The sequence below is a fragment of the Triplophysa rosa genome, unplaced genomic scaffold (genome assembly GCF_024868665.1).
Source record: "Triplophysa rosa unplaced genomic scaffold, Trosa_1v2 scaffold54_ERROPOS3010582, whole genome shotgun sequence".
In the NCBI taxonomy this organism is placed as follows: domain Eukaryota; kingdom Metazoa; phylum Chordata; class Actinopteri; order Cypriniformes; family Nemacheilidae; genus Triplophysa; species Triplophysa rosa.
Genome location: NW_026634563.1, coordinates 16,714 through 38,538, shown reverse-complemented (window position 1 = coordinate 38,538; position 21,825 = coordinate 16,714). Strand labels below are relative to the sequence as shown.

Sequence of the window (21,825 nt, the reverse complement as noted above, 5' to 3'; positions counted from 1 at the left end):
AATGGCCTAATAAAACATCAGATCTTATCTTTTAATGTGAAATGAATGTGTAAATTGATATGATGAAATGTTTATTAATTTTCAGAACTGTACTGTTCGGACCTGTACTGAGTAGGAAACATATAAACTCAACTTAACTCTTATTACATTATGGTGGTGCTATATTTATATATGGCCATGGTGCTGTACACTACATGAAATGCCAGATAGAAACACACATAATACAACAAGGACAGCACAAAACACATAAAAAAATAAACTACAATTAAGTGTCAAAGGAAAAAGATATTGAGGTTTCGAGTATTACTTTAAAATCCTGCAGTGTGGATGCAGTTCTGACAAAAAAAAAGTTTGCTGTGGTAATTGCAGTTGATTTGGCCTTTATTATTATAGTGTAGTTAATGAAAACTATAGTCACCTTTTAACAATTTCTAATAAAATCCATTTTGTTAGTATTGCATTCCTGCTAGAAGTTCTAAAGAGTATATAATTGCACAGGTGCATTGTCAAAGCTATGCTAGATTTGAATGTATTTATTTCAGATATAAACAAAACATGTAGTTGACCAGAGTGGCCCTTGTTGGGGTGAGGCATATTTTATCTCCATGATCAGTAAATGCTTTGTTTAGTGGACAATCACCAGGTTAGTAAAGCATTTCATGTTTTATTGTACTTTGTTTTCTCTGATGTTGTCATTGTTAAGGTCTCAACTAACTAATGTTTTTTATAAATGCAATTTTTTTCGTGTTTTGGCTTATTGCTTTTGTCTCACAGTTTATTTAATTTGTCGACTAAGAATGATGTGCATTATAGGAGAATTCTTTACATTTTCACCACATCTGATATTATCTATTATGTTAAATAATATTTTATGGTAGAAATGACATCTAAATTATTTCTAAAATAATGCCAGTTGCATAAACATAGCCGCTATGTTAAGACTGTGTCTTAACAACTATTCTCACAGACTAGCAAATAGTTAGGACTAATTTGTCTTACTTTTCATATTTCAATTTGACCAATCTACCTTTGTATGTAACTGACTTGAAGAAGTTATGACCAGTCATGTATAGAAAAAAAATGGATGATTAACTTGTAAGACTAGTCTAAGCAGTTTATGCAACCGGCCCCTGGTGTACAGTATATCTTTCTGACATTCTCATGTTGCATTATTGCCTGAAGTCTAAACATGCTAAAGGTTCTGTTGAACCTTGTGATCCATCTGTCCTTGTGTTCTTGATCATCCTCATTCTTGGAATCAGCATGTTTCCTGACTTTACACATTTCGAAAATTACACATCTAAATATTGATTTTTCAGTTGTAAATCTTTAAGAAACAACAACATATGGGTAACATTAACATTTAGGCCTTCAGTATTTATTTACAGTTACCAAGTGGCATTGTAGCAGCAACACAAAAAGAAACAATAACCAACAAACCATATTAGTACACGGCCGTGCACGTACAGTACGCGCGTACTATTCTGATGACGATATTTGCGTCACGTGCACTGTACGCGTAAAACGGCAACTATACTTCAGCCTTAAAATGATGTATATGGCTTGGGTGGTGCATCCGTTAACGCCTCCCCTTCAAATGTCAGTCTGCTGCCAGTTCCATTTCAAAATGCAACGGCTGTTTTTTTACATCCAATCAAATAGCAGCGAAAAACACAAGCCACGCCCACTATTTTTCTAATTCGAAATCCTGTACCTCAGAGATGACGTATTTTTGTAGGCTAACATGGGGCCCGTTTCAATAAGGAGGTTCAACCAACTCTAGGTTAATCTTGAACTGGTTGGTTTACTTAGAAATTAGAAACTAGTTTTTGGTTTCAGAACAGCTGATTTGAGTTCAATTTACTCTGGGTATAGGTTTACCCTGGGTTAAGCGCGTGCGCCACGATTATAAAAAGCCATCATCAATGGAGCTCCAATATTACGATTCACCATGGCAATGGCACCAAAAAAAGCAACATGGTGGCAGAAAGCACTTGAGAGTGAGGCACACTTTCCGCTCTGAATACAGTGGATTTACTGATGTGCTGAAAATGACTCAAGTTTAAATTAATAAATAGATAAATGTACCAATAATCAAATAAATTAATCATTAAATGAATGAAATAACAGAAAAATAAAAAAAAGTATGTTCCATGAGTGCTCTAGTTACGCGAATGAGATGTCACGGTGTATAGGACACCTGTAGGGCGTCAGACTCTCAGGCAAAGTTAGACTGATCCCGTTTCGAACACTGCTCTGAGCAGATTTGAGTTGGAATGGCTGCACGTTAAAATTACTTATTTATTACCTTTTTCGCTTCATTTCTGCATGTATGTCTGTATTTATTAATTTCTTTATTCATGCACTTTATTTATACACTCGTCCATAAACAATTATGCTGTTATGTAATACACGTATGGTGGCTGATGTTATTGATGTAAGGATGGATGAGATATATTTTGATATGTCTAATTCACTGTAAAGAAAAACGGGGAAATGACAAAATTCCACTCGGGTCCTAAATTGCTCTCTTGAAATCAAAGTACATCCCAATGAATGAATGCAGCATCTTCATGAATCCTCTATAAAAGCACATATGACATATAAGTCACTGAGATGGTCTCTGTGTGATCAAAATGTGTGCCATGAATGACTGTATTAATGAATGAATGAATGAGGTACACCACTTGCGCTTTAAAAGGGGGAGGAGATCGAAATAAACTCATGGGTTTACCAAAGAAAACCTGCTCCCGACCAGGTTAGGTTCACAGAGTAAGTTACTACGGTTACTGACTCTGAGTATAAGTGACCTCTCCTTCAGAAACGGGCTTGAGTTACCCTACCAACATTCTTAACATTCTTTTAGTAAAAAGAAAACACTTAATCATCTAATGTTTTTAATTATATAGCGTTGTTTCTTAATCCTATGATTCATTAAAACACATCACAACTCATGATTATACTTAGAACATATGCAGTGGATTGATTCATAACATTTATTTTTCTTTGTGACTCTTTATATGTGTGTGTGTTTATCTAGATAATTTACGACTCCAACCCCCAACTTTCTCTGTTTTCTTTGTTTGCCCCAGTAACTTTCCACTGAGTGAAATAGAAAGCACATGACCAAAACACACAGCTTAATGAAACAAATGAAAGAAAACACTTATTGATTATATTGATATTTAAATCATACTTTTATCTAAAAAATATTCCCACACAAACAAAAACAGAACCAAAAACACCCACAATGGGGAAAAACTAAACTAAGAATATATATATAAATAAAACAAAAACTTCCCACGAGGGGGCACGACAAAACAAGGTCAAAAATAATAAGAATAATATAATAACAAAATACAAACACTAGACGAGGAACAGGATCAGGAACAAGACACGAGACTGGGTAAGCACAGCACGTACGAGGCACAAGGCACACATGGGACGAACACAGTACAAATCCACGAGCACAGGACAAAGAAACAAGAGGGTATTTAAAGGGAACACAAACGAGGGATAACGCCATGGGGCATGTGTGGGTAATCAAACACTCAGGGAAAGATCACAAGGAAACGAGAGGAGCGGGGCCAATGACGAGACACTGGAGAGAACGCATATTATTGTCAAAAGGACAATAATATGTTTCTCTCCACACATAACCAAAGACTTTGTCATGGCTCTGCTACAGGACCAAGAAAAACATGACTAAATGAAGCAGAGCCATGACAATTACAGCGAATGCGAAGGACTATTATGGAAGGCCGAGAGGGCCAAAACGTGTGAAACTAACGTGTTAACGCGTAATTGCGTGTTAACACGTAGTTTTAAATATGGAAGGCCGTTTGATCAAAAATGTCTTTAGACGTAACGTGTACAGGCGATATAACGCGTAGATGCGTTATTGTGCCTAAAGACGTAATTTCGTCTACAGACGTATTGGTTTTAGCCAATGGAAAGTCAGAAAACGGAAAGGTTTGCATAAAATTGATTAAACATAGTCGTGACGTCATCATTAGCGTAACCACGTGTCATTCATGAATTATACATATAAACGTGATGTTCCCTCATGCGTGGCATTGCATACGGTCCTAGTTCCGAATACGTCAGCGTATACGTGATTTTACGACAAAGGAGAAGAGGGAATTTCAAAATACAAGCGGTACAGACAGACCATCGAAAGCATGGCTTTGCGAAATTTTCTTAACAACTACCGATGCGTTTTTCAAGAATGTGTGCATTTGTAAAATTATATGTATTATGCCGTCAACCCAATGGGCAACATTGGCTGCAGCCGAGAGTCCCGAACACTAAGGGATCCCGAGAGAGTTCTCATTTGAATTTTAACATTACACATAACACATATTTGTCCAGTATTATGCATATCCGAATCACTACGGACAGTACATGAAGATTAAAGTCATGTTAAAAACACGAAAAATGTCAGAAAACCAGTAAACAAGGAAGCTGCGTTTTTTTATTTTTGTATGAAGCATAAATGATGTTTCATTAACAAAGTTCGGGAGAAGCTAGAGCACATAATCATCTCGGCTGGTTCGCTATCAGCAATCCTATCAGCTCAAGCGAGACTCCTAATAAATAAGATCAGAAATCTCACCTGCGCCATCTCTACAAGTAATTCAACACCCCTCCACCTCCCCATCTCATCTCCCCGTTTCCGAGCTCAGCGCACTCGCCCACATCAGGGGGAGAGTGTTCCGGGTTCAAAAGGAACCGGCGAGCTCGGAGCCCGCTCCCTGGACAGCACGTGTCAGAAAGCCTGCTTTAGGAACTAAAGTGTTTTCAAGTGTTTCCTAGACGGACCAGTATTAGTGTTAAAACTTGACTCGCTGGGGCCCAGGTCAGGGAGCAGACAGTATGGCTTAACCAACTGTCTGCTTGCTGTCTCACGTTGCAGAATACACAAAATGTACAACATGTAGTAATCTGTTCTCCCAAACATCACAAAATAGAGACTGTGTCTGTCCCCCGGATTAGCAAACATAAAATAATGCGTAAACCTCTTGAAAGTAATTTAATAAACGTTAAACAAACTAAACATGAACAAAATACAGATAATCAACTGTTACGACTCGGATTGCTAAATATGAGATCTCTCTCTAATAAAGCACTTTTTGTTAACGATATGATAACAGATCATAAAATAGACATGCTCTGTTTGACAGAAACATGGCTAAAACCAGATGATTATATTGCTTTAAATGAATCTGTCCCTAAGATTATTATTATAAACACGAGCCTCGTCTAAAAGGCAGAGGGGGAGGTGTCGCAGCACTTTACAATAACTCTCTTAGCATTTCCCAGAAGTCGAACTCTAAATATAATTCTTTTGAAGTCATGGTTCTTCATGTTTCAACACCTAATACTAAAGATAAAACACTTTTTAAATTGATTCTAGCTATTGTATATAGGCCTCCAGGGCACCACACAGATTTTATTAAAGAATTTGGTGGGTTCTTATCAGAACTAGTACTGGCCGCAGATAGACTCCTTGTCGTTGGTGACTTTAACATCCACGTAGATAACGTTACAGATGCCTTAGGAATGGCTTTCAAAGACACTCTTAACTCCATGGGCGTTAGTCAACTGGGTGTCAGGACCCACTCACCTTCGTAATCATACTTTAGATTTAATACTGTCTTACGGTATAAATGTGGACGACGTTAAAATCCTTCAGCAGAGTGAAGACATTTCGGATAATTATCTGGTATTATGTTTGCTTCACTGGCCTACGGCTGCAAATAAAACTCATTGTTAACGCCATTGTCCAGCCCTGTCCAGCCGGCCTTCCAGCTGGCGTCCAGCCCTGTCCAGCCGGTCTTCCAGCCGGCGTCCAGCCCTGTCCAGCCGGCCTTCCAGCCAGCGTCCAGCCCTGTCCAGCCGGCCTTCCAGCCGGCGTCAAGCCCTGTCCAGCCGGCCTTGCAGCCGGCGTCAAGCCCTGTCCAGCTGGCCTTCCAGCCGGCGTCAAGCCCTGTCCAGCCGGCCTTCCAGCCGGCGTCAAGCCCTTTCCAGCCGGCCTTCCAGCCGGTCCCTGGGAGACTCCCAGGGTCAAGGACTGTTCCCCCCAGGACTTATCCTAAGTCCCCCAGGACTCCGCGCCCTCGAGCGCAGCCGGGGACTGGGACTATTCCCCCTAACCCTTTTGGACTACCCCCTATGGGCCCTTGTTTGGCCCCACCCCCCCTTTGATTACCCACACCTGCCCCATGTCGTTATCCCTCGTTTGTGTTCCCTTTAAATACCCCATTTAAAGGGTTTTTGTTTGTAAAATAAAGTCTTGTTCATTAACCCCTTACTGCCTGCCTGCGCTTGGGTTCTTCTGCTCTTATCCTGACAGTTTTATCCTGACTGATGTTTTACTACATCAGTACCACCAGCTTCAGTATTTTGACCTTTTGTTCTAAAAATAATTATCAAACAAAACAAAGATTCACATTCATTCTCAACCATTGGCATCATTTTTGTATGTAGTTTTTTGCAAACAGATAATAAAACCAAGAAAAATAATTGTAACAATAGTTGAAGAACAAATTATATTTCTGATATTCAAAAGCTTTTCTTGCCTTATTTACAGGCTTTAATGCTTTAAAGACACTGGGCCCTATCTGGTATAGGGCAGCTGACCGTTGGAGTGGTTCCAAGTTTTTCTCGCAGTGTAGTTCACCAAACCTTGGTTTGCATGACTTATATCTGTAAGTTATATCAGCTGTGTGCCTGATGCTGAAAATGGCAGGAAAGTATGCAAATAGGTAAAAGCATCCTTTAATGTGTGTTGTTATAGTTTATACCTGTATACATTAGTATGACAGACTGCCTGTATGTCCACATGTCTGCCATCAACACTAAACCTCAAAATACATTATGTTGTCATATTTATTTAGGCCATATAGGCCTTCTATGTTCCATACATACCGTGGGTATCTGAATGTAAAAATACCAATGGCCTAATAAAACATCAGATCTTATCTTTTAATGTGAAATGAATGTGTAAATTGATATGATGAAATGTTTATTAATTTTCAGAACTGTACTGTTCGGACCTGTACTGAGTAGGAAACATATAAACTCAACTTAACTCTTATTACATTATGGTGGTGCTATATTTATATATGGCCATGGTGCTGTACACTACATGAAATGCCAGATAGAAACACACATAATACAACAAGGACAGCACAAAACACATAAAAAAATAAACTACAATTAAGTGTCAAAGGAAAAAGATATTGAGGTTTCGAGTATTACTTTAAAATCCTGCAGTGTGGATGCAGTTCTGACAAAAAAAAAGTTTGCTGTGGTAATTGCAGTTGATTTGGCCTTTATTATTATAGTGTAGTTAATGAAAACTATAGTCACCTTTTAACAATTTCTAATAAAATCCATTTTGTTAGTATTGCATTCCTGCTAGAAGTTCTAAAGAGTATATAATTGCACAGGTGCATTGTCAAAGCTATGCTAGATTTGAATGTATTTATTTCAGATATAAACAAAACATGTAGTTGACCAGAGTGGCCCTTGTTGGGGTGAGGCATATTTTATCTCCATGATCAGTAAATGCTTTGTTTAGTGGACAATCACCAGGTTAGTAAAGCATTTCATGTTTTATTGTACTTTGTTTTCTCTGATGTTGTCATTGTTAAGGTCTCAACTAACTAATGTTTTTTATAAATGCAATTTTTTTCGTGTTTTGGCTTATTGCTTTTGTCTCACAGTTTATTTAATTTGTCGACTAAGAATGATGTGCATTATAGGAGAATTCTTTACATTTTCACCACATCTGATATTATCTATTATGTTAAATAATATTTTATGGTAGAAATGACATCTAAATTATTTCTAAAATAATGCCAGTTGCATAAACATAGCCGCTATGTTAAGACTGTGTCTTAACAACTATTCTCACAGACTAGCAAATAGTTAGGACTAATTTGTCTTACTTTTCATATTTCAATTTGACCAATCTACCTTTGTATGTAACTGACTTGAAGAAGTTATGACCAGTCATGTATAGAAAAAAAATGGATGATTAACTTGTAAGACTAGTCTAAGCAGTTTATGCAACCGGCCCCTGGTGTACAGTATATCTTTCTGACATTCTCATGTTGCATTATTGCCTGAAGTCTAAACATGCTAAAGGTTCTGTTGAACCTTGTGATCCATCTGTCCTTGTGTTCTTGATCATCCTCATTCTTGGAATCAGCATGTTTCCTGACTTTACACATTTCGAAAATTACACATCTAAATATTGATTTTTCAGTTGTAAATCTTTAAGAAACAACAACATATGGGTAACATTAACATTTAGGCCTTCAGTATTTATTTACAGTTACCAAGTGGCATTGTAGCAGCAACACAAAAAGAAACAATAACCAACAAACCATATTAGTACACGGCCGTGCACGTACAGTACGCGCGTACTATTCTGATGACGATATTTGCGTCACGTGCACTGTACGCGTAAAACGGCAACTATACTTCAGCCTTAAAATGATGTATATGGCTTGGGTGGTGCATCCGTTAACGCCTCCCCTTCAAATGTCAGTCTGCTGCCAGTTCCATTTCAAAATGCAACGGCTGTTTTTTTACATCCAATCAAATAGCAGCGAAAAACACAAGCCACGCCCACTATTTTTCTAATTCGAAATCCTGTACCTCAGAGATGACGTATTTTTGTAGGCTAACATGGGGCCCGTTTCAATAAGGAGGTTCAACCAACTCTAGGTTAATCTTGAACTGGTTGGTTTACTTAGAAATTAGAAACTAGTTTTTGGTTTCAGAACAGCTGATTTGAGTTCAATTTACTCTGGGTATAGGTTTACCCTGGGTTAAGCGCGTGCGCCACGATTATAAAAAGCCATCATCAATGGAGCTCCAATATTACGATTCACCATGGCAATGGCACCAAAAAAAGCAACATGGTGGCAGAAAGCACTTGAGAGTGAGGCACACTTTCCGCTCTGAATACAGTGGATTTACTGATGTGCTGAAAATGACTCAAGTTTAAATTAATAAATAGATAAATGTACCAATAATCAAATAAATTAATCATTAAATGAATGAAATAACAGAAAAATAAAAAAAAGTATGTTCCATGAGTGCTCTAGTTACGCGAATGAGATGTCACGGTGTATAGGACACCTGTAGGGCGTCAGACTCTCAGGCAAAGTTAGACTGATCCCGTTTCGAACACTGCTCTGAGCAGATTTGAGTTGGAATGGCTGCACGTTAAAATTACTTATTTATTACCTTTTTCGCTTCATTTCTGCATGTATGTCTGTATTTATTAATTTCTTTATTCATGCACTTTATTTATACACTCGTCCATAAACAATTATGCTGTTATGTAATACACGTATGGTGGCTGATGTTATTGATGTAAGGATGGATGAGATATATTTTGATATGTCTAATTCACTGTAAAGAAAAACGGGGAAATGACAAAATTCCACTCGGGTCCTAAATTGCTCTCTTGAAATCAAAGTACATCCCAATGAATGAATGCAGCATCTTCATGAATCCTCTATAAAAGCACATATGACATATAAGTCACTGAGATGGTCTCTGTGTGATCAAAATGTGTGCCATGAATGACTGTATTAATGAATGAATGAATGAGGTACACCACTTGCGCTTTAAAAGGGGGAGGAGATCGAAATAAACTCATGGGTTTACCAAAGAAAACCTGCTCCCGACCAGGTTAGGTTCACAGAGTAAGTTACTACGGTTACTGACTCTGAGTATAAGTGACCTCTCCTTCAGAAACGGGCTTGAGTTACCCTGCTTTCTCGGGTTTGACATACCTCACACTCTGAAACGGAAAACGTACTCGGTTACTAACGTAACCTCGGTTCCCTGAGATACGGGAACGAGTACTGCGTAGCAGGACACTATGGGGAAAACTCCTTTTTCTCCAATGACTGAAGCTTTACAATAACGCAGTGAATACTGCACGGCCATTGGTGCTTGCAAAGTAAAACTTTGAGCCAATGGCAGCGAAGCTGCACGGACCTATGGCGATGGTGCCCGCCAAAATGGGCGGGGCTTATGGCTATATAAGCAGACACATCACCGTAGGGTCCTCAGGTTACTTCGACTGAAGCGACGACCATATGCAGCTTGTAAGCACGGCCAGGAACGCAGTACTCGTTCCCGTATCTCAGGGAACCGAGGTTACGTTAGTAACCGAGTACTTTCCCTATCGATACTTCACTCGTACTGTGTAGCAGGACGCTATGGGGAACCAGTATAATCCCGCCGTGCTACAAGTGGAACGAAAACATCATATAATCCCGAAGCCGTGGCTCGAGGATAGGTATGGGGCAGGGAATCTTGTGGAAGGTGGAAAAGCCAAGCTAATAGGTGGCCTAATCCGGTTAATTGTCCCAGTAGTGTGCTAGGTGCTGGTGTGGTTGAGGGTAACCCCAGCCCAGCAGTAGTCTTAAGCAGAAAGGACCCGGGCCTGTAAGGCCGGAACGTCCAGACTTTAGAATCTGGTAAATGTGGAAGGCGAAGCCCAGCAGGCCGCCGCACAAATATCCGTTATGGAGACTCCGCTAGACCATGCCCAGGAAGAGGCGACACCTCTAGTAGAATGGGCTCTAACTCCCGTGGGGCATAGAAGGCCCAAGGAACAGTATGCCAGCGCGATAGCCTCAATTATCCATTTAGATAGTCTATGCTTCGTGACCGGAGACCCTCTGGTGTGGTTGCCAAAGCAGACAAAAAGCTGTTCCGACTGCCTGAATGGGGCGGAACGCTCAATGTAGATCTTAAGCGCTCTGACTGGACAGAGCAGATTCAGCTCCGGGTCCTGCTCGGAGGAGGGGAGCGCGGAAAGTGTCACTACCTGTGCTCTAAATGGAGTAGAGAGCACCTTAGGTACGTAACCATGTCTAGGTTTGAGGACTACCTTAGAGTTGTCAGGCCCAAACTCAAGACAGGAGGGGCTCACAGAGAGCACCTGCAGATCGCCCACACGTTTTACCGATGCTAATGCTAGCAGCAGAGCGGTTTTAAGTGTTAAGGGACGGAGGTCCGCAGACTGTAGAGGCTCGAAGGAAGGGCCCTTCAGAGCTCTCAACACCGTGGGCAGATCCCATATGGGAACGGTGAGGGGGCGAGGGGGGCGTAGCCGCCTGGAACCCTTCAAGAAACGAATGACCAAGTCATTCTTTCCCACTCCTTGGCCCGCTATGGGGGCATGAGAGGCTGCAATTGCTGCCACATATGCCTTGAGCGTGGAAGGGGAGCGGCCCTTATCCAACAGCTCTTGTAGGAAGGACAGAATTAGTGATATGTCACATGATTCTGGGTCTGCGCCGTGGGTTGTACACCAGGTGGAGAAGACAGACCACTTGAGGTTATAGAGTCGTCTAGTAGACGGAGCTCTAGCCTGTGATATTGTGTTCATGACACTCTCGGGGAGGACCGTAGGCTCCCGTCGAGAGGCCAAAGGTGCAGAGCCCACAGCTCTGGCTGGGGGTGCCAAATCGTGTTGCCTGCCTGAGAGAGGAGGTCCCGTCTCAGGGGAATAGGCCACGGGGCTGCTACGAGCAGCTGAGACAGTTGCGCAACCCAGGGCTGGTTCTTCCAGAGTGGGGCTACGAACAGCACCTTGTGCGCCTGTTCTCTGATCCTCCTGATCGTCTGTGGTATGAGAGCGATTGGGGGGGAGGCATAGAGGAGCCGGTTGGGCCAGTTGTGGGCCAAGGCATCCCTGTCCTTTGAAAAATAGGTTGGGCAATGAGTGTTGTCTTTGGAGGCAAAAAGGTCGATTTCTGCCTTGCCGAAGACTTCCCAAATTTTCTGAACCGACTTGGGGTGGAGCGTCCATTCCTCTGAAGGGACGTTGTTCCGAGATAGCATATCTGCTCCCTGGTTCAGTCTGCCTGGCACATGAGTTGCCCTTAGTGAGTGCAGATTGCACTGAGCCCATTCCAAGAGGCAAAGTACCAGGGAGAAAAGGCGTCTTGAGGAGAGGCCTCCCTGGTGATTTATGTAGGACACCACTGTCATGCTGTCTGATCGGACTAAGACATGGCGGTCCCGTAAGACCGGCAGGAAGTGGCGAAGAGCCAGCCATACTGCCTGCATTTCTAGGCAGTTGATGTGCAGGCCCCTTTCCTGAATCTACCAGTGGCCGAAGGCCGGTGTGCCATCGCACAGAGCCCCCCAACCCGTTTTGGAGGCGTCTGTAGTGACCACCTTTCGTTTGCATGTGGTGCCCAGGGGCACACCCTGCTCCAACCAAAGAGGATCCCTCCATGCAGCTAGAGCTGTTACGTAGACCTGATCCACCCAGATGCGTAGGCGTCCGAGACGTCAAGCGTGAGGCGGAACTCTCGGTTTCAGCCAGTACTGCAGAGGACGCATCCGAAGAACACCCAACTGCAGTACTTGAGATGCGGAGGCCATGAGACCCAGCATCTTCTGAAACGCCTTGAGGGAGCGTGAAGCTCCGGGCGTAAAAGAGGCCGCGAGCTGCTGAATGGCTAGGGCATGGTCTGGCGTGATTCTGGCTGGCAGACGGTTCGAATCGAAAACCGCCCCCAGGAACGAAATCCGTTGGCTGGGGGACAGAGCGCTTTTGGCGAGGTTGATTCTGAGTCCCAGGCATTCCAGGTGACTGAGGAGGAGGGACCTGTGGGACCTTAGCTCTTCCTCTGACTGTGCTAGAACAAGCCAGTCGTCGAGGTAGTTCAGAATGCGGATTCCCGTCTGCCTGAGAGGGGATAGAGCGCCGCGTCCATGCACTTCGTGAAAGTGCGGGGAGCTAGAGACAGTCCAAATGGAAGGACCATGTATTGATATGCAACCCCTTCGTAGGCGAATCTCAAGAATCGTCTGTGATGGGGGGGCTATCTGGATGTGGAAGTATGCGTCTTTCAGATCCAGGGAGAAGAACCAGTCCCCTGGGTATATCTGCGAGAGGATCTGTTTCAGTGTAATCATTCTGAAACGCCGTTTCATAAGGGCGCGGTTCAGATGTCTGAGATCGAGGATGGGGCGGAGACCGCCATCCTTTTTGGGTACGAGGAAGTAGTGGCTGTAAAAGCCTGACTCGGTTTGGTCTGGAGGAACCGGTTCTATGGCTCCTTTGTCCAGTAAGTTCACCAACTCCGTGCGCAGAACTTGTGAACTCGCGCTCTGGACTCGGGTGGTGATCATCCCGCGGAAACGCGGGGGTCTGCGAGCGAACTGGAGTGAATATCCTTGAGATATTATTCCCATTACCCAATCCGATATCCCGGGGATGGCCCGCCAGGCCTCGGCCCGTATGGCAAGGGGTTGAATGCATTGGGGAGGTATGCCGCCTTTCGGGGGCTTGACTCCTGTGGAGAGTGGAAGAGGAAGGTTGCTCTTTTTCTGACAATGTTTGTGTTTTATATAAGTTCCCGCTATAACAGCGGTGGGTTGTGCGGGCGTTAGAACAGACCCGGCATTCACATTTTGAAACAAAAACACATTTTCGCCGGCACCTGGAACAGAACGGGGTGTTTGGGCGAACAAAAGAGCCTTCTTTGAAGGAGGTCCAGCCGCAGCGAGACACGGTCCCTTCCTCTTCCTTTCCTCGGTCTCAGGATGGTGCCTGAGGCGCAGGGTCCAGCGTGATTTTTGGCCGGGGTCCCTGATGCTGAGGGTGGGGGAAACGTCTCCCGGAGCGAGATCGTTGATGCGTCTCAGCTCCTGTTACCTTCTGGGCAGCGGGGGGCGTGGCCTTCACTGGCTGCTGAGTTGGTGTTGGCTTGGGGCTAGCCGACGCATGTCTTGACCCTGGTCTCTTGGGCAGGAAGTGCTTCATGGCCTGCGAAGATTTCTGTGTTGCGGTGAAGCGTTCCGCAAAACCCTCCACTGCTGGTCCGAAGAGGCCGGTAGCGGATATTGGAGCATCGAGGAAGGGGACCTTGTCTGCTTCCTTGATCTCTGTAAGCATCAGCTACAGATGGCGCTCGAGCACCACGAGACTGGCCATCAATCTGCCTATCGCCTGGGCCGTGGCCTTGGTGGCGCGTAGGGCGAGATCCGTCGCGCTTCGCAGCTCTTTAAAGTGCGCGATATCTGTACCGGACCCGTCCATGCCCTGGAGGAGTTTGGCCTGGTACACTTGAAGCACTGCCATGGAATGTAGTGCTGAAGCCGCCTGGCCGGCGGACGAGAATGCGCGTCCAGCGAGGGCCGAGGTGGTTTTGCATGGCTTGGAGGGATGGGTCGCTTTTGCCGTCCAACCGATGGCCGAGGGCGGACACAGATGTGCGGCCACCGACTCATCCAGGGGAGGTAGCTTCTGATATCCTTTTTCTTCCGCGCCGTCGACAGAGGTGAGAGCGGAGGAAGAAGAGGGTCGTAGACGGGCTGAGTAGGGAGCGCGCCATGACCTGGTGAGTTCATCATGAACCTCAGGGAAGAACGGTGAAGTTCGTTGACGAGGGGCTTGGCGGCGCCCCGGCAGGAACCATTCGTCCAGGCGGCTGCGAGCGGGTTCCTCCGGAGAGGACCACTCTAAGCCCAGCTCCTCCACAGCCTTAGTAAGGACCCGGAAAAGCTCAGAATCCAGACCCGGCGCAGGTTCGCTGTGCTCTATAGACGGCAGGGGGGCGGGGTCGAAAGCCGAGCCCGACAGCTCCTCCCCGTCTGAAGCCGCTAACGACATGCTGTCGTCTTCTTCGAATTCGCTTCCGCCAAACGAGACCATGCCGCCGGCAGACGCCGGCGGACGCTGGTCGGCTTGGGAGAAACGAACCGGCGAATTTTCTCTCTGTGGAGAAGGCGAGGCACGCCGAGGGGACGTGAGCTCGCGCTTACCCGAGCGCTTAGTTCCTCTACCCCGCTGCTTCGTCTCCGTAGAGTGAAGCGGGAGGGATCGAGAAGCGGATTCGCTCTCTGAGAAGAAAGCTATCCGCGAGCGCAGAGAGGAGAGACTCATGTTCTCGCAATGAGGCCATTCCGTCTCTCTGAGTGCGTCTTGAGCATGGGAAACTCCCAAACATGAGACGCACTCGCCGTGACCATCAGCGGCGTGCAGGGATATCCCACACGAATGACAGTGACGGCGCGGCATTTGCAACAACGCCGCAGGAAATTTGCTCATAGAAAAATGCTCTTTTAGAGTTCGCCGGATGGCGGCAGAGAACAGGAACCGGCGCTGCTGAGACCAGCGAATCGCTGAGCAGAGAGGTCCAGTCCGCTGCAGTGCTTTTTCCGACGGCGAAGCTATCAGTCCGAGTAGCGAGGTAGAAGTCGTCGCTGAAGGAGAAGAAATCTGAGGACCCTACGGTGATGTGTCTGCTTATATAGCCATAAGCCTCGCCCATTTTGGTGGGCACCATCGCCATAGGTCCGTGCAGCTTCGCTGCCATTGGCTCAAAGTTTTACTTTGCAAGCACCAATGGCCGTGCAGTATTCACTACGTTATTGTAAAGCTTCAGTCATCGGAGAAAAAGGAGTTTTCCCCATAGCGTCCTGCTACGCAGTACGAGTGAAGTATCGATAGGGAACCCAGAGTTTCCCTCATTTCAGGCTTAATATACTCAGAGTTTTCACTAAACCTCCTTTCTGAAACGGGCCCATGGAATTAAGCGCAGTGCTGGTTCCCTCGACCGAAAGCCATTTTTCCCATAGACTTTTGGAATATCGCAAAAAATAAGCTCTGTGATTAACAAAGGTTTATGATGTTTACATGTTTTGTCTAACAAGATCATCTTTGCAAATCAACACCACATTTGTTACTTTTGAAGCCGAAATACAATTGGCAGAAGTAAAAAGCTAACAAAATGCTATAAACAGATTACACTCAAGGTCGCTCGATATCAACGTCACGCCAATTCTTTCAAACTTTATTAAAAATGTGTTCCCTGGTAAGTAATTACTCCAAGAATGAATCCGCATCTGCGGTTTAAGAGATTTGTGCCACGTTGCAGTATTTGTGAGCTTTATATGCGCGATGATTGTCATGGCTCTGCTTCATTTAGTCATGTTTTTCTTGGTCCTGTAGCAGAGCCATGACAAAGCTTTTGGTTATGTGTGGAGAGAAACATATTATTGTCCTTTTGACAATAATATACGTTCTCTTCAGTGTCTCGTCATTGGCCCCGCCCCTCTCGTTTCCTTGTTATCTTTCCCTGAGTGTTTTATTACCCACACCTGCCTTGTGTCATTATCCCTGTTTGTCTCTCCCTATATATACCCTCATGTTTCTTTGTCCTGTGCTCGTGGATTGTACCGTGTCCCTGGCTTGTTTAAAGTACGTACCTTGTTGGATTTTTGCCATGTTTGGATGTCGTGTCATAGTTTAGTTTAGTCTTGTCTTTATCTTTTGATTAATAAGTCTAGTTGTTCTTTTCTTGTTTTGCCCCTTCGTGGGAAGTCTTTTGTTTCATGTTTATATTTTGTTTCATTCCAGTCTTTTTCCCCATTGTGGGTTTTTGTTTTGCATTTTTTTTAATAAATCCTTGTCTGTTAACCCCTTCACTGCCTGCCTGCCTGCATTTGGGTTCTTTGCCACGCCAACCATGACAGATGATGTCTAATGTCACCGCCAAAGGAAGTAGTCACTTTTAGCAACTTGTTAGTTGTTAAACCACCGTTTTTAAGACACAATAAGGCTTCACAAAAATCACAAGCGGGTTATAATTGGTATGTTTTATGTCATAGAATAAAACCTGAAAAGATTTAGAGGTTTTGTTTACCACATATACCTTATTTCGGCCAAAATATTATTCTTTAATAATATTCTCTAATATTCATCCTTATTTACCAAAAACCCTTTAAAAAAAACCCATAGACTTTGGAGCGACGGAACCGGAGGTCCTAAAATACAAACTCTCTTCTGGGTTTTGTTTGCAAAAATACGTTATCTCTGAGTCTCGCTATTCCATTTCACTGGGAAATGCGTCAAAATACAGAAGTAAAAACGATCGCAACTTCCGGTCCACTGGGACTTTAAGAAACAAAACTTACAGAAACTCAATAAATTTATGTGACAATTAACTAAAAGAACAAGAAACAAGTAGAAAACACGAAAAAATCCCAACATAGTCCTGACACAAAACATTGATGTATTATTTGTTTCTTAATGTTCTATGGAATCTCTGAAGCATTTACTGTATCCTCTGTTGTTTTTGTTTTACAAACTGTAGCTCTTTGTACCTGACTGTGAAATCCACACTAAAGATTTTGCTTGTTAAAATAAGTATTATGTTTCACAATAAAATGTACAGAAAGGAAGTAAAATTTCTTAGCAAGGCTTTAAAAAGTTGTGCACATTGCGGAACAGTTGGTATCAGGCTCTACATAAACAAAGTTTACCTGCAGAAAGAATTTTGCCTCAGTCTGACGGTGCCTTTTTTCATGAGATCTTGTTGTTTATTTTAATCAATTGTAGATGCGTATTACAATATGTAGTTTGTAGGGATGTAACGGTATCAACATTTAGATACGATAGTACTTCGATATGAAGACTACGATACGATATTTATTTAATTTTGTGCAGGAAAATACAAAACAAATGAAGACTTGGAAAAATGTGGCATAAGTGTTTATTAAACAATGACTGAACAAAGATCACATTTATTATTTTTAGATTAGGTCATTTTAAAGTGCAAAGAACAGTAACGCCAGTAAGAAACAGGAACTAACATAATAACATAAAAATTAATAACATAAACATTTTGAGAACATGAAACATGAAAAAATTAACATGAAAAAAGTTTGAGTTGTTTGTCAACTTTTAACAACTCACAACCAGTCAGGTACTCACCTCATTCACTGCTTCACTCACACACTCAGCTCATGCACTGCTTCACTCACCTCATTCACTGCTTCACTCACACACTCACCTCATTCACTGCTTCACTCACCTCATTCACTGCTTCACTCACACACTCACCTCATTCACTGCTACACTCACACACTCACCTCATTCACTGCTACACTCACCTCATTCACTGCTTCACTCACCTCATTCACTGCTTCACTCACCTCATTCACTGCTTCACTCACACACTTCACTCACAATACCATTACATAGTAGTTTACGTATTTATGTTTTTTAAACTGAGTACTAAAGTCAAACATTTTGTTTTATTACCCAACATAACTGAATAAAAAGTGTCCTTCACAGAAACATAACGTATGCATGATACAGATAGTAACCTGTCCTGAATATATATATATATATATATATATATATGTTAATCCGAATATATTGTTAGGTTTTAACATTATACTAAGTATATACTTTTAAATTTGTTACTGGGTGTAGTTGTAGAATATAGTTGTGTAGAGTATAGTTGTTGAGTTTGTTTTGTAAGGAAATAGCAAGTTGTACATATTTAAATATACAGTTTTTGAGGCTCACTGTGTTTCAGAAAGGACAAATTATAGGCAAGCATCAAACATAGAAAACAACTAATGGAATTGCTGATGATTAAAGATAAAAAACTGTCACATTTAACACATTAAAATAATCTAGAATAGTCACAATGGCAGGAAAAATACGTATAATTATTTGTTTTTACATTTACAAAGTATATACTGTATTTAGATTTAAAGTTAGATGTTCAGAAGTTAAATTTATGGGCCATTCTACAAAATTGGTGCAAAATCAGAGTTGAAAACATCATGAAAAATGTGTTTTTAAATCAATAACCGTTACAATTTTAACAATAATTAAGTGTAATTTATGAGATTTGTTGTATTTTGAATACAATCTTTCTTTGTTAAAGGCATAAAATTGATCATACCGATTTCTAAGTTAAGGATTCAGTAGTTTATATATACACTGAACCAAACACTATCATAACGTCTTAGTTGATAATTTAATATACTTTAATTTGGACAAAACATCCCATGTTTCGGTCGTGACACACACATTTTCAGTAGTGATGGTAATTTTTTGGTAGTGATCACAACATTTAATTTGCACAGCTGAATCAGACTTTCAACATTATATGTTAATACAAATAACTAACTATGTTGCACATACGCAGCTAGCACATATAGCAGACACACATATGACAATCTAATTGAAAACCTACAGCTCACATACTATATCACTACTAAAACATACTAAAATACTAATGATTTGCATAACTTTACAGAGTTTTGTTTATTTCCCCAAATAAAGGATTAAGTGTCCCGTTTTCTCACTACCGAAATTTTTTTGCTACTACTGAAACAATATATGTTTCGGTCGTGACTGTTTTGGTAGTGACAATTTTTGAATGCTTTTAAGCCTAGCTCAAAGATACTAATCAGCACATGGTTAGCAAGCACAGTTCTGAACACATTAAAACAAAATTTTATGGAATAATGCCCAAAAAAGTTTGCTTAATTGCAGAAAAAATATGTTTGGTAGTGATGTTCCTTAAAGTTACACAGATTTTCAAACTTTTGAACACATTTACTTCAAAATGATGAGACTCATAAATGATTCTTGATCCAAAATATAGGGGTTTGGCTAAAATCAGACTTAGCCAATTAAAACATACACTATTTCGGTACTGACATGAAAATCCAGGACACATTTTTTTACATAAAGTTTAATCATTTAATAATAAAATATAAAATAAATATATTGTTGAACATCAAAAATATATTTTTAAAAACAACAATGGAAAAAAAGCAAAAAAATGAATATAATTTTCATAAATTGAAATTTAGGGGGTTGGGTTCAGGACACCCATCCCCCAATTGGAAATACCCAATAAATGCTGATTTTATATATATATTAATCTTACTGAGATTATAAATATTATTTTTGGTTTCGAAATTAGATATACGTATCTTAGTAAACAACTGAGATTTGAATACTTGAATGCTTTATAAATGTGTTTTTTAATGGGGGATAGCAGTTTGCACGAATTTTGGCCCTTACATATTCAAAAGCGTAAACTATATATTTTGATTTACTTTTATATATTCAGAAATATTCAATTCGAGCTCTGGTCCAAAGCATATGCTTAATGCAAAAAAAGTGTATAGGCTATAGTGAACTCTATAGTAGTGAACATATGCACATTGTAATTTTAAATATGTTTTATACAGGAAACAAAGGAAAATCTGAGCAAGTATGGCAGTGAACGGCACTACTGACCCTTCGTCCAACTGCACACTGCAATCTGAAAACAGCTGTTCTGATGATCAAGTTTTTGAGTGCATTGACTCCTTTCCAGGAAATGTTCTAACTCACTCATATTTAGTGATAAATGTCATCCTTATGCTGCCTCTGAACTGCTGGATTCTGTGGCTGGCAAGAAGAACAATAGGCGTTGCATCCTCAGATTTTGTTATTTTTAACCATTCTGTTGCTGAGCTTATTACTGACATTTCCTTCATAAGTTTTTTATTAGGTGCTATTTTTAGAAATAAAATTCTTATTCTTACTGCTAATTTTCTGGCCAGTTCATTTATAGTGGGTTGGCCACTGTTTCAGACCTGTTTCTGTGTAGAGCGCTACCTGGCAGTGGTCCATCCATTGGTCTACCTAAAATATACAAAAGCCACTGGGTTTAAACTGCCATTTGTTGGGCTGGTCTGGGTAACAATCTTGATATTTGGATGGTTTATTGCCAATTCCTATCCTAAACTGCCCAAATGGTATTGTATAGGATTATTTCTACCAATGTTATTTGTGTGTACAGTTTGCTCTGTCATGATTTTATGGGTTTTGAAAAAGCCTAAGCCAGGGGAGGGAGAGAAAGACAGAGCATATCAACTGAAGAGAAAGGCTTTTGTAGCCATTACAATCATCTTGATCACTCTGTTGTTTGGCTATGGGACAGTTGCATGTGTTATTGTTTTAAGAGATCATCTTTCATACCAGACTTACTGTTTGGTTGTAGGTCTAAGTTGGTGGTGCCTTTTGCCAAGTAGTGCAGTTCAGCCATACCTTTACCTGTCAAAAACGGACAAGTTACCGTGCATTAAAAACCTTTAATATATTCACAGATTTATTCCAATAAATAACATAATTTTTCATACGATTGAAACAAAAAAGTACTTTGTTAATTAGCATTGATTATTTGCTTTTGTGCAATGAATATTTACTTAAGAATTCAGCAGCTCTCATTGTGTTTTATATTAAAATAAACAACCTTTATGAGTGTCACAGTTTCATCTGTTTAGTTTGGTTTGGTTATCTGTGTTGCTGTTTTGCCTGTGTTCCCTCATTAGTTTCCCTAGTTGTTAATTGCCCCACACCTGTTTCTGTTCTCCCTGATTACATTCCCCTTGTGTATTTAAGCCATGTGTTTTTCTTAATTTGATGTCTATTCTGTGTTGTGTTTGCGGCCTAGTTTATATGCCTGTCAGGGTTCCTTAATAAAGGCAAAGTGTTATCTTAGTTGGATCATTGTCTGTGCTTGTGTGGGGTTCTGTGACAGTGAGCTTTGGCAAGTCTAACTCTTGCCAAAGCCAACATAACCAACTTGATCATTGGTTATTGAAGCTTTTTTATCTTGAGATCAGAGATTGTGATTGTGATTTTTGGTTACAGTATCTGTTATTCTAATATGATTAAATGGGACTACGGCCTGGTTTCACAGACAAGGCTTAAGGTTAGTCCCAGACTTGGATGAATGTTTGACCTGGCTTAACCAAATATAACTTGCCCCGAAATATCTTAAAATATATCTGTGCCATTGGTTTGTCTCAAGATGCAGACCAGTAATGTATTCTGAAGCATTTTTATGAAATAAAGACTACTTTTATTCAAACAAATGCAGTAGCAGAATCGTACAGCGCATGCAGCCGCAGGTGGAACGCTTCTCTTTCCTTCTCCTATCTCCTATCTCCGCATACACACACATA

At 41.6% G+C, this 21,825-nt stretch overlaps 1 protein-coding gene across 1 annotated transcript in view; it reads right to left on the bottom strand.

Annotated features, from left to right (window-relative positions):
* The window catches only part of LOC130551021 (synapsin-like), a 50,555-nt gene extending 38,444 nt beyond the window's left edge, over nucleotides 1-12,111 (bottom strand). Inside the window, exons 1-2 of the mRNA XM_057328558.1 lie at nucleotides 11,517-12,111; nucleotides 10,713-11,286 (exon numbers count right to left, since the gene is read on the bottom strand). Coding sequence (XP_057184541.1) covers nucleotides 10,713-11,286; nucleotides 11,517-12,111 — 1,169 coding nt within the window. The remainder of the gene's footprint in view (nucleotides 1-10,712; nucleotides 11,287-11,516) is intronic.
* Nucleotides 12,112-21,825: the final 9,714 nt, after the last annotated feature.